Source organism: Eurosta solidaginis, chromosome 4, assembly GCF_040869045.1.
Source record: "Eurosta solidaginis isolate ZX-2024a chromosome 4, ASM4086904v1, whole genome shotgun sequence".
In the NCBI taxonomy this organism is placed as follows: domain Eukaryota; kingdom Metazoa; phylum Arthropoda; class Insecta; order Diptera; family Tephritidae; genus Eurosta; species Eurosta solidaginis.
In genome coordinates, this window is record NC_090322.1 from 156,045,351 (window position 1) to 156,059,546 (window position 14,196).

At 41.8% G+C, this 14,196-nt stretch overlaps 1 protein-coding gene across 4 annotated transcripts in view; it reads right to left on the reverse strand.

Moving 5' to 3' along the window:
• LOC137250526 (allatostatin-A receptor-like) overlaps nt 1–14,196 on the reverse strand; it is a 361,545-nt gene that overhangs the window by 172,984 nt on the left and 174,365 nt on the right. For all 4 annotated transcript variants that reach the window (XM_067783486.1, XM_067783484.1, XM_067783483.1 and 1 more), the window contains one exon: nt 5,973–6,714. In XM_067783486.1, the coding sequence (XP_067639587.1) occupies nt 5,973–6,405 (433 nt within the window). In that variant the 5' untranslated portion in view covers nt 6,406–6,714. The remainder of the gene's footprint in view (nt 1–5,972; nt 6,715–14,196) is intronic.

The following is a 14,196-nucleotide window of genomic DNA, read 5'->3' on the forward strand; positions in this document are numbered from 1 at the left end:
CGTTCCGGGTGTATTTCTGCCATGAAAAGCTCTCAGTGAAAACTCATCTGCCTTGCAGATGCCGTTCGAAGTCGGCATAAAACATGTAGGTCCCGTCCGGCCAATTTGTAGGGAAAAACAAGAGGAGCACGACGCAAATTGGAAGAGAAGCTCGGCCTTAGATCTCTTCGGAGGTTATCGCGCCTTACATTTATTTTTTATTTTAGTTGAAAGCATGTATAAGAGTTTGAGAGCGAACTAGTCATGATTACGAATGCACAGAAACGCAACAGTTTGGAACTAGAGATTTTCCTTACATGGATTTATAGACCATATGATTGCTGAGCATACTAAACACATAGATATGTATATTAGGGTGGATCGATTTGTATGAACAAGTTAACCGATATCGCGCCATCGAAACAATTTTTGAGACTGCGAAATGTCATTTTTTTGATTTTCTCGACTTTGATTTTTCAGGTTTTTTTCCTGATCTACTAAAAAAAATTTCATATATATACCCTGTCCGATCCAAAAATGTCCGCCAAAAACGTTGTCGATAACAGTTTTTTGAAAAAAAAATATTTTTTTACATGAAAATTTGTTTAGTAGGTCATGAAAAAAAACCTTAAAAATCAAAGTCAAAAAAAGGGAAAAAAATTAAATTTCGCAGGCTCGAAAATTTTTTTTTTGGGTATGCGTAGTGGAACTTTTTTTCCTGAGCCCAAATCCTGTCGAAAAATCAATGGCGCGTTATCAGTTAATAAATCGACTCAGTCTAATGTACATATTTACATTTTAACGCAATCAAGCATATATAGGTTTTCAAAGTGGTTTCTATTCCTACCATTTGTACATTTCCTTGTAAATTTTTATATATCCCTCTACTTTTGATTGAGTTGTTTAATTTGTGTAAACTTGCTTCTACTTTAACTATCACAAAACTTTTTATTAACAAAAAAGTCGGACGAAAGTTGAAAAGACGTAAAGAAAGAAAATCACCAAACGCAGCCTTTTTAAAGCAAACAAGAAATCATCATAAAGATCAAATCTTATGAGGATTTTCTTTTTTCAAGAAATGTTGGATTACTTTGTATTAAATACTTGAGCGAAAGGCATTGAGTAGCAGTGAATTGGAATTGAAAGAACTGAAAGGAAAATTTGCCTGGTGTGTCAAAAGAAATTCCATGGTAAGCAAATACCTTAAAAACAAATCAGGTAAATGAAATGAAATAGTGTGTAAAATTTGCAAAAAAAGCAAAGTTATTTGAATGACCAAGAACTTTGCACATTCGGATTATAGCTTCTCTTATATGGGGGGAGTGGCGAAGTGTGGGGGAGGGGCATCTTGCCCTGGGCGCTACTCACAGGGGGGAGGGGGCGCCAAATGGTCCCCAAAGCAGAACTTCCTGGATAATTTGTATTTTTTTATAACTGATTTGTGGAAAAAAATTTCTATACTAAAAAATGCATGCATATATCCATAACACTTCCGACAGGTTGTGGAATAATTGAAAGCATATGGGGAAACCCGCAAAACTTTGGTTTTTCTGGAGAAAAAAAATTTTTTTGAAACATGGTATCACGTAAATATCTTTTTGTTAGGAACATTGAGGGGTAAATTGGAGCTATAGTGCATCGCCGTTAGTCGTCTTACATAATGCCTCAAAAAGATATAGTCAAAAGATCGAGCAAAATATATATAAATTGAGGTCGCAATGTTAAATATACATTTATTTCAACACAATAGAAATTTTAACAAAATATGGAGATATATGCAGCTGTTAGCTATGTAAAATTTTTTTGATACACGAGGCCCGGTTTGTAGATATCGGTAAAAATATAAAACCGAATAACCGCCAAATATTTTTTACTGCAAAGTTTACAACACATTTATTTTAACACCTTTCTCCCGATTCTTTTGAAACTTTAAAAACATATAGATATGTGAACGAAGTATGTTGAGGTAAAAAAGTTTTAATACCCGAGATCCGGTTTTGGAGATATCGGCCAAAATATGAAACCGAGTAACCGTCAAATATTTCATACCCGTTTGTTAATTTTTTCTCTACACCACAGTAGTATACTATCAATTGCTTCATCTTGGAATATTCACGCAAGGAAAGTTATTAATGTTTGTACATAGGGCAAATATACGAAATTTTCGCCAAAAATTGGCAATCGTCAAAAAGTGTAGAAAAAAATTTGTGTTTATTTTCATTTACTTTTAAATAAAAACTAGTTTAAAAATATACAAAAAAAAATGTCTGCACTTTTTGACGATTGCCAATTTTTGGCGAAAATTTCGTATATTTGCCCCATGTACAAACATCAATAACTTTCCTTGCGTGAATATTCCAAGATGAAGCAATTGATAGTATACTACTGTGGTGTAGAGAAAAAATTAACAAACGGGTATGAAGTGATAAAAGTAAAATTGTAGCTGTGCCCGCGAAAAACATGCTCCTGAAAAAAATTTACGCAACCAAGTGCTTCCACTTTTCTGCCTCTATCTTCAAAACTGAAAGGGGCACATCGAATTTGAAGACCCACGTATTTTTAGTCCCTCATAGGCTATTATCGTGCATAATCCAAATTTCAATACTCGGTTGCCTCAAAAAGCTATAAGCAAAAAACTGTCAATATTGAAAATGACAAAAAAAAAAGTATCGCTACTTTGATTTATGATAGTTTTGAGTATTGGAGGAGCACATTAATTTTGCTCATACTTTTAGAAGCTCCGTCTCAAAAACAACGTTCAGTTTGAATTCCATAGCGTTTCAGCGATGCCTCAAAATTTTATCGAAAAAATTCAAAAAAAAAAAATCAAGGGTATCGCTTGAAAACGTGTAAAAATCGACGTTTTTACGTTTCGAAGTTTTGCAAAAACTTGCTATCAACTTTCTTGATTTTTAAAATTATCAGATCGGATAGTCAAAAGGTCAAACTTAATGCGCTTGTACTTTTTTCTGGCCTTAAGTTTTTTGCCCGTGTGTAAAACCCGAGTATCCAAAAAAGTTAATCATAGTTAACCATATATCTTTTTTTCTCATTTTCAACGTTACAATAAGAATTGTTAAAAAATGCTTTAAGAAAAAATATCAAGCGTGAATCTGAAACAAGATGGAGCGCCAGAAAAAAAGCGGGTAGCGTTATCGTCGATTGGCCAGAGAATGTAGTAGAACACTTGGAACAATTAGCAGAATGTACTAACACCAAAAGTGACACCAAAAGCGAAACCAAAAAAATATTATGTCCCGGGTGCAAGAAAACCTCACTACGCCACTGATGGGGTGGTAAAAATTGGAAGAATGGGTTAAGTGGTATAAATCTGAACTCTGAATATTTAAAAAAAGAGATACAAAATTTAAGGTAAAGTACAAAGTTTTTCGGGAAGTGTGAGTCCGAACTAGTTTAAGTTAAATGATTTTGAAAATTTTATTTTCCCTTTTCAGATGGAATCTTTATATTCTGAAAAATGGTTAAATTCATTAATTCTGTCATTTTCGCAACTCGACTCTCACACCTGCATTCTGAGAGCACAACTCAACCGGACGGAATGCAGTAACAGAGGGAGACTACCTCTAAAGCACTTCGTACTACCGCCGAGAAAAAAAATTGGTTACCGGTGGCCATGGGAAAGAAACTGGAACGAAGGAAAGTGCCGCGTTGCGACCGAAAAAAAGACGCTGCTTACATGGCCACGTTAAAACCGAGCGCAAAAAGAAGATAGTTAGTGCGAGGAGCTTGAGCCGCTAGCCACTAGGAACAGCACCCACTAATTTTACCAACAAACTCGGCGACAGAGGAAAAGGTGCAGGACCGGGGCTTGCTCCTGTAATAACGAAAACGGCGACATTATAACAGAGATTACTGAGATTATGGAGGGAACACTTCTCTGCTCTCTTAAATGGAGGCAGCGGTTTACCACACGGTGATGATGAATCCGATCGCGCAATCAATAATGACGAGTTTAATGACCCCTACCCGACAAAAATGACCACGGGCGCTGATGGATCCACAAGATGGGCGATCCCACAAACTGCGTCAGCAATAACGAAATCAGCCTTTTTAACACGGCATATACCATTCTGTCAAACATTTTTTGTGAAAGATTGAAGCTCACCGTTAATCGGCTGATTGCACCTTGTCGGTGCGGCGTCAGCCCTGGTAAATCTACCATCGCCCAGATTTTCATTTAGGCCAAATCTTTTCGAAAGAATTGATAGACATCAGCTCTTCTTCGTTTTTAAAACCATGATCCACAAGTCACTCATCGTACCCGTTCTGCTTTGTGCTGCAGCAGCATGGACCATAACAATATCAAATGAGGCAGCTCTGAAAGTTTTCGTGAGACGAGTTCTCCTAAAGATTTACGACGAGTACCGAAGAAGATTTAATGATAAGCTGAACGAGCTTAACGTAGACATCCTCCAGCGAATAGAAACACTGCGGCTTCGCGGCACAGGCCATGTTATGCGAATGAAATAAGATGCTCCGGCTAAGAAAGAAATTTTATCGGAACAGCCTATGGAAGCAGGTGAAGAGTGGGGGCCACTCCGCTAGAAGAATCAGGTGAAAAACGAGAAGAAGAGACTGGTGTGCCTTGCATGAGCGCGACTTTCATCAGTACCAAGATTAAATAGTTTGTTAAGTTTAACTTTTTTTTGACTGGTGGTCACCTTAGCGTCAGACTTACGATATTAAACAAGGAGCGTTCACAATGATATAACAACTGTCAAACGAACGGATAGACGTGAGATAAGCATTTCTGTGGAAAAACGTTTTGGCTCTGCCCTTTTTCTGTTCAGCTGCTGAGGAAGCGACACGCATTTTTTTTTTTTTTTTCAATCCGAATAAATTAGAGGTTATGGCAAACCATTTGCTATTTTAGTAAAAGTTTAATACATATCACTTACGATAATATAATGCGAGTGAAGTATTTTCGTGAACTTTATACAAGCACGATGAAAATAGTCCCAAAAACGGACAGGCGGAAAAGCCAACAAACATTTGGTTTACTTCTGAACCGCCGATTTTAAAACTAAACATTTCAAGAAACCAATCTTTAAAATGCATGGTTTGCGGCTACTATCGCTTAAGGCTAACGAATAGCTATTTAAGTATTCTTCATCAATTATCAGAACAGATCCGACCAAGAAAAAAAAAACAACAAACGTACAAAACGCAAAAGATCGACATCCAGGTTATGAGGTTACATAGGCGCATGTACCAGATCGCTTCTTAGCACTTCGATAACTGCCTGATTATCTATTTGAATTACCTAACAGTTACAGCGGCGGATAGAAACCCATATTCCGCATTCTTTATGTCGACGACCTCCATCTAGAAGACGTGCAGTGATCAGTCAGACTAAACTTCCAGCTTACAGTGTGCTCCTTCCAAAATATCCCCTCCTCTTCCACCTCTTAAAACTATCATCCATTCTGGATCTATACGTGAATATGTTAACCAGACTGTCATCTTTTATCCTATACTCGCTTTTTTCATTGCGGGAATATGAGTAGTAAATGGGACAAAATGTAATAAAAACCGGTCAAAATACTGGAGTTCGCGCTGTGCACAAGCTTATATCTCCCGTCGCGAAAACGTAAAGTAACACGGTCTGAAGTAGGCTAACTGATCACTTTATCCAAGTAATCATGTGTATGTATCTCAGTGTTCTTTTATATTTTCCCCTGACAAGAATTACCAGGTTACCGACATAAGATATCACTTAGCAGCTCCACAAGGTGCTGAAGCAAATCGTCCGTTTCTTTGGGACAGTATGCTTTGATCTTCGAAGCTGAATTATGCATTTACAATTTTCAAGCCGATTAACTATGTCTTTGAGTTGGAAAGTAGTGGCAGTTTGTTCTAAACGCTAAGACTGGCCGCATATCTAATTCAGAACTGGATCCCATTACAAAGAGATTACGATTAACAAAAAAACGCTAAGTACTTCAAAATACTCTCACAATTGTAAAACTTACCAAGTATGACCAAGCCATTGCCAAGCAACCCAGCTAATCCAATGAAACCAAAAAGCAACGGAACTACTGTAGATACAACACTTTCCAATGGGTCAAATTCAAAATCCAATAAATTATCATGTAACTGACTGAAATTTCCATCGCCTTCCTCTTTCATCAAAGAATAGCCCGTAAGTCCAGCACTCTTACCCACAAAGCCCAAACTATCGTTTAATGTTAAGTTTCCACATGATACAATGGTATTTGCGATATTGTTGTAGTTGTTATTTATGTTGCTGTCACTTTCAGCAGTCACTTCGTTAGTAGGACAAACAGCTAATGTGGGACGTGCGGCAAAAACGGCTGACATTGATAAAGCCAGTAAAATTGCTGAAAACTGTTGAATAACATTGTTTTTGTTGGGTTTTTTGTACATTTTGATAGCTACGTGCATCCGTTTACTATTGTTCGTTGTTTTTGTCCGCTTTGTTTCTTATTCTGCATTTCAATCTTCCCTATGTGGTTTTTAGGGTGTTAATTGGTGCTAATTGCTTATGTGAAAGTGCGCAACATGTTTTTTGTCTTGTTTGTTGTGCAATTTCTTGTATATTATTTTCGCTTTGTTTATTTTGTATGTTTTTCCATGAGCTTATTTAGTTTAACTTTCTGATATTTTTCTTATTAAAGATGTTGACCTTGTGACCATGTTTGTAAACAGCTTCTGTTGACTTTGAAGGGATCAACATGTTGAAATAGTGAAAACCTGGAAGAAAATCAATAAGTGGGCGGTTATGTGCATTTTGAAAGAAAAAATTATGTTAAAAGAAAGGAAAAAAGGCGTAAGTACCAAGCACTCGTTAGGTCGATTTGTAAACATACAGCTGTACGTCTAGCAATCAAAATTTTTATATTGCTATGGCACTTTCCGCGCGCTAGTGATGAAGGAATGAACTGGAGGGAAACTCATACTGGCGAACCGTTTGAGGGGAAGTTCATTACTATGGGTAAAGTTAAATGGGCTATAATGTCGTTCAACCCCTTCAAACCACCAGGGCCGGATGGATTGGCCGCGGTACAACTCCAGGAAACAATCGAGCTCAGCTCTTTGTGGTTGTATAACATCTTCAAAGGAGTTTGTGCTCTTAACCATATTCAAGGGTCACCTTTATACCAAAAGCTGGAAGAGCTAGTCACGCGACCCCTAAAAACTTCAGACCGATATGTCTGACATCCTTCTAGCTGAAGACACTAGAGAGGTTAATGGACTCCACATTAAGGGAGTCCTTGGAGGGAAAGTTGTCTACATCCCAGCATGCGTATATGAAAGGGAAGTCCACGGAGACAGCCTTGCATGCAGTTGTCTCCCAGATCGAAAAATCCTTGGCGTTCAAGGAATTCACACTCATAGCTTTCGACATTGAGGGAGCTTTTAACAACGTTACGCCCTCTGGGATAACTGGTGCACTAACCGGCTTGTGGGCCGATTCTGGGCTACTTTCTCCACTTCTCTGGGTTGCCACACTTAATGAGCTCTTGGTTCTCCTTGAGAAGGACAGATGCAGCAAGGTAATCGTATATGCAGATAACCTTGCGCTGTTAGTTAGCGGGAAGTTTCCGCAGACACTATGCGATATAATGCACACAAAGAGAACTAGACCAGGAGTCCTTTACTATCTCTATCGGTAAATTCAGCCAAAACTGAACTGGTTCTGTTAACCAGGAAATATAAGATACCTGCGTTGCAGCTGCCTGTGCTAGCGGGTACGACCCTGACACTTAGGGACTCTGCCAAATACCTAGGAGTAATTTTGGATAGGAAACTATCCTGGAGGGAAAACGCTCAGGAGCGTGTGAAGAAAGTAACGGTGGCCCAGTACAGATGTAGCGGAGCTGTTGCACGAAGATTGGGACTATCGTCGTATATTACCCTGTGGCTCTACACTGCTGTGGTTAGAACAATCCTTCTATATGGGGCTTTGGTCAGGTGGACGAGCTTAGATACAAAATCGAACCTACGAGTATTCCGGAAGGTACAAAGAAGTGCTCTAGTCTGCTAGGTGGGCGCCCTGCGCACCACTCCTGCGGAGGTGCTGGATACTCTTTTCAATGTGTTGCCAGTAGATTTAATGGCCAAGCAATGTGCGGCCTTTTCTACTCTACAGCTGCGGGAGTTATCCGGCTGGAGAGATAATGTGGTTGGCCATGCAGCCATCCTTAAGAATTTGGATTCGCCTTCGTCGGACTATTGCGCTCCGACTGCATTTTTTTATATGAAGTATGAGGTTCTTATCCCGGATAGAGATTTTTGGTCGAAGAAGCCGTCAGACCTGAGCGATAGGCTGCAGATTTATACTGATGGCTGGATAAAAAGGTGAGCAGCGGGGTTTTTGCACCTCAAATAGGGTGGAACATATGATTTAGCCTACCCGATCATTGCAGCGTCTTCCCGGCGGAGGTGGCTGCTATAAATGAGGCCGTTGATCACCTGAGGAATGCTGTTCACGGCTATAATAAAATTTGTATTTACTCTGACATCCAGGCTGCACTAAAAGCGCTTGGATAGGTCACATGTAAGTCGAGGACAGTGGAAAAGTGCCGCAAATCTCTTAATGTGATCGCTGAGCAATCTTAGTCTGGTATAGGTGCCTGGACACTCGGAAATACCGGGCAATGATATGGCTGACGAATTTGCAAGAGTGGGCACATCCGTTCCGCTTTCGTCGTCCTTGAAGTGATTGAGCATGCCGCTCGCTACCTGTAAGCTCACTTTGAAAGGAATTTTCCTTAGGAAAGCGTGTGTGAGATGGGGCAATCTCGTATCCTGCTACCACACTAAGCTCATGTGACCTAAATAGGATACGAGACGTACAAGAAGTCTCCTTTTTCGTAGAAGGGGGGACATATCTCTGGTGGTTGGACTTATAACCGGCCACATAGCACTCGGGAAGCATGCACAACGGCTAGGTGCTCCTTATAATGATTACTGCAGGAGCTGCAAAGACGAAGAGGAGATAGAAACAGCCAAGCATTTTCCGTGCGACTGTCCTGCGCTTTGGCGCAAGAGGGAGGAATCTCTGAGATCTCCCTTCTTTGAATATGTTTGTGATCTGGCTAAGTTGGAACCTAAGAAATTCCTGACATTTGCTGGATCCACCTGTTGGTTTGAGCAGGGGAGAGATCCACGTGGTGTCATTGGGACCTTTTGGGCATAAGTGCGCTGGTGCTCGCGCCGGTGGCCACTCTAACCTAACCTAACTATGGCCATAAGTACTCAAACAACCCCGAGGCCTTAATCCTTGTTGCTGTTGCTAACGCGATGCTTTTAGCCATTAGTTCCGCAGGCGGGATGTGTGAAATGACGTGCAATGCTTCTGTCGTTGTAGTTGTTAGGGATTCCGTTATGCTAATCATTGTTACTCTGCATACCCTCTCAAGGTTTTTGGGATACGCACTTTTTTGTGTGTCTGCCCACCAAACAAGAACCCCATAATAAAGTATGGGTTTGACAATTGCCGTAAATACCCAACGATATAGTTTCGGTGACAGGCCCCACGTGCATCCTAGCATCCTCTTTTAGGCATACAGTACCACGGAGACTCTCTTTGCTCTCTCTTCCACATGGAGCTTCCACGACAATTTACTATCTAGTATAACTGCTAGATACTTTTTACTAAAATGTTTCTTCTAGGGTTACTGCTCCAATTGATTAACATAACGGGAGCCTTAAAAACTACCCCGACAGCAGCATTTCATGCCATTCTACACATCCCACCTGCATACCTAACAGCCAAGAATATCGCGTTAGCAACGGCAATAAGACTGAAGGCCTCGGGGCAGCTGGAGTGCAGGTCTTATGGCCACAGCAGTATAACGCCATCTAATATCGGGCCTTCGGAATATATGGTCCCGTTACTGAGCTTCGAAAGAGATGTTGGGGCCACAATTGAGCCAGAGAGTTTGTTGCCGGCGTGCAGAAATAGCATAAGATACTATACACGTATATACGGATGATTCCAAATTAATGGAAGGGGTCGAGTCTGCTGTTTACTGTATCCCCCCAGATATAAGCTGATCCTAAAGGCTGCCAGATTACTGCAGCGTTTTCAGGCGGAAATTATGGCAGTGAAGAAAGTAACAGAAATTCTGGAGGAACACTCTGGGGGTGCAACACTCGCTGAGTCAATGATAGACGTCCCAATCCGTTTGGGAGAAATCAAAAGGAGACAGGAGTTGCATTTGATCCATCAGACCATCCATAGAAGCACAAGGTGACTCATGTCTCTGAAGAGAAAATACTTAAGGCGCACGATGGGCATACTGAATGGACACTGATTTCAGACATCAGATGCTTATAAGTTAGGCCTCGTCAGTAAAAGCAAGTGTAGGAAGTACGAACTGCAGGAAGAAGCGGTTGAGTACGTTCTGTGTTCATGACCTGCGCTCGCCAGGCCAAGGCTCCAGCTATTAGCGACGCCAGAGTTGCCAGATGTCGAGGCAGCAATTAAGCTGTGTTCTAGAAAACTGCTAGTATTTGTTAAGAGGACGGAGTTATTCTATAACATATGACACCTGATTGGAGTTCTTCCGTTTAGTCGTCAAATAAATTCTGGTAACACTATTGGCACATTCAATCTATGAGAGGTCTTTATTGACCGGCCAGTTCAACCTAACCTAACCGCTCAAGCTTAGTGCTAGCCCAATTAGGGACCTCATATACCTTAGTTAATTGTACTTGATCGGTTTTTACTACGTTGGCGATTAACCCGTCTCTAGTTCCTCAGGGATGAACATCCCGAACTGCCTGATCCACGAGAGAGCTGTTTTTTGTTCGGCATTTGCTGCTTGTGATGACCAAAACGTCATCTGCCAGCGGCGCTCTTCTGACAGTTTTTTTTGCCTAGCATAGATTGAAACTGATATAGGCATGATCTGAAAAGGATAGTCTGTCAAAGATCCTCTATTTATACCCCGATATATCCTGCTCAGAGCTCAGTGTGATATTGAGCCAATTGCTTGACGTTGGCCCAACATATGTTGGCACGCTACCACTGTTGGCCATCTGCTCTGTTGTATAACACAAACAGGGGACTGGATTCTATAATTAATATCGTCCCCCCATACGCTGTGTTGCGCAACCGCATCCACGCCTATAACATGAAATGTTTGTACATTCAAAAATATTCAACGCAATATGTAAATGCATCTGCATTGAACATTCCATATGTACATTTAATACTCATATATGCCAGGACTTAATATAGACAAGGAATTTATGCGCATATTTTACAGAATTTATATTTACATGAATGCTCTTAATATTAACCCCAATCTTTTGCCATTAATCTAATATATATTATAAATGGGAAAGTTTGGATGTTTGGATGTTTGGATGTTTGGATGTTTGTCCAGACGTTTGTCTTTGTGACTCAATAACGCAAGAACGGCTGGACCGATTTGGATGGAATTTTGCACACATATAGCCAATAGTCTAGAAGGATCTACTAGCTATATATTTTTCAAAAGGGGCGTGGTCCCCGCCCCCCAGGAACAGTTATAATTTAATTATTATATTTTTTCGTCTTTGCGACTGAATCACGCCAGAATGGCTACACGGATTTTGATGAAATTTGGGACACAGACAATAGTCTACTAGCGAAATTTTTTTCGAACATGGAAAGAGGGGTGGGGGTCCCACGACCCCTTATAGAAATTATTTTTCATAATTTTTACACATTATAACTTTACGTATACTGGCCTTCACCAATATCACAGACTCAAGGTGTCAAATAAGTCGAGGGCTTACAAAGTAAGCAGTGACACCCTCCGCCCGCCCCCCTTTATCTCCTCCTCTGGTGTAAAATCCATAAATTGTTATAACTCAATCTAAATTTTCTCCTAAATCAATAGTTTTTGGTATCTGGTACATACAGAACGAGATCTAGACAATTTTGGAGGAACGATCAGTGGTCCTCTCCTCTACTTCCGCCATCCGCCCTCCATCAATTGTTCTTATTAGCACGCTTTTATTAGCTTTACCTGTATGTTTCTATCTAACTTTTTATTCGCTCCAATGCGCCTGCTGCCTGATTAACATGGTTTTATAATTAGCTTCACCTTATTTGTAATCCCGTAAGGGTCATATCGAGACCCTTCCGGGATCATTTCTGGATGGTTTTCGGGATCGGTCCGCGATTACGCCGGGGTAATTTCGGGACTTTTTCGGGACTATTTCGGGATCATTTTGGGACCCTTCCGGGATCATTTCTGTATAGTTTACGGGATCCGTCCGGGATCCCGTCGGGGTTATTTTGGAACATTTTCGGGACTATCCCGGAATCAGTTCGGGACTATTTCGCGATCATTTGGGGACCCTTCCGGAATCATTTCTGGATGGTTTTCGGGATCCGTGCGGGATCTCGTCGGGGTCATATGGGGACTTTTTCGGGATCATTTGGGGGCTCTTCCGGCATCATTTCTGGATGGTTTTCGGGATCCGTCCGGGATATCGTCGGGGTCATTTGGGGACTTTTTCGGGATCATTTGGGGGCTCTTCCGGCATCATTTCTGGATGGTTTTCGGGATCCGTCCGGGATCTCGTCGGGGTCATTTGGGGACTTTTTCGGGATCATTTTGGGGCTCATCCGGCATTATTTCTGGATGGTTTTCGGGATCCGTCCGGGATCCCGTCGGGGTCATTTCGGGACTTTTTCGCGACTAATACGGGATCATTTGGGAACCCTTTCGGCATCATTTCTGAATGGTTTTCGGGATCCGTCCGGGATCCCATTAGGGTAATTTCGGGACTATTAGGGGATCATTTGGGAACCTTTCCGGCATCATTTCTGGATAATTTTCGGGATCCGTCCGGGATGCCGACAAGGTCATTCTGGGACTATTTCGGGATCATTTGGGATACCTACCGGCATCATTTCTGGATGGTTTTTGGGATTCGTCCGGGATCCCGTCGTGGTCCTTTCGGGACTTTTTTTTCGACTAATACGGGATCATTTGCGGACCCTTTCGGCATCATTTCTGGATAGTTGTCGGGATCCCGTCACGGCCATTTCGGGACTATTAGGGGATCATTTGAGGACCTTTCCGGCATCATTTCTGTATTGTTTTCGGAATCCTTTCGGGATCCCGTCAGGGTCATTTTGGGACTTTTTCGGGGCTAATACGGGATCATTTGGGGATCCTATAGGGGTCGTTTCGTGACTTTTTCTGTTTTATTTCGGGATCATTTGGGGACCCTTCCGGCATAATTTCTTGATGGTTTGCCGGATCCATCAGGGTCATTTCGGGACCATTTTGGGATCATTTGGGGACCCTTCCGAGATCATTTCTGGATCCGTCCGGAATGCCGTAGGAGCCATTTCGGGATTTTTTGTTACTTTTCCGGGATCATTTCTGGATCTGTGCGGGATCCCATCTGGGTCATTTCCGGACTATTTCGGGATCATTTTGGGATCCTTCCGGAATCATTTCTGTATGGTTTTCGCGATCCGTCGTTGATTCCCTCGGAGCCATTTCGGAACCTTTTCTGGAGTATGTCGGGGTCATTTGGGGACTTTTTCGGGATCATTTGGGGCTCTTCCGGCATCATTTCTGGATGGTTTTCGGGATACGTGCGGGATCTCGACGGGGTCATTTGGGGACTTTTTCGGGATCATTTGGGGGCTCTTCCGGCATCATTTCTGGATGGTTTTCGGGATCCGTCCGGGATATCGTCGGGGTCATTTGGGGACTTTTTCGGGATCATTTGGGGGCTCTTCCGGCATCATTTCTGGATGGTTTTCGGGATCCGTCCGGGATCCCATCAGGGTAATTTCGGGACTATTAGGGGATCATTTGTGGACCTTTCCGGCATCATTTCTGGATAATTTTCGGTATCCGTCCGGGATGCCGACGAGGTCATTTCGGATTATTTCGGGATCATTTGGGATACCTACCGGCATCATTTCTGGATGGTTTTTGGGATTCGTCCGGGATCCCGTCGGGGTCATTTCGGGACTTTTTCTCGACTAATACGGGATCATTTGCGGACCCTTCCGGCATAATTTCTGGATAGTTGTCGGGATCCGTTCGGGATCCCGTCACGTTCATTTCGGAACTATTAGGGGATCATTTGAGGACCTTTCCGGCATCATTTCTGGTTAGTTTTCGGGATCCTTTCCGGGTCCCATCAGGGTCATTTCGGGACTTTCGGCATCATTTAAGATTGGTTTTCAGGATTCGTCCGGGATCC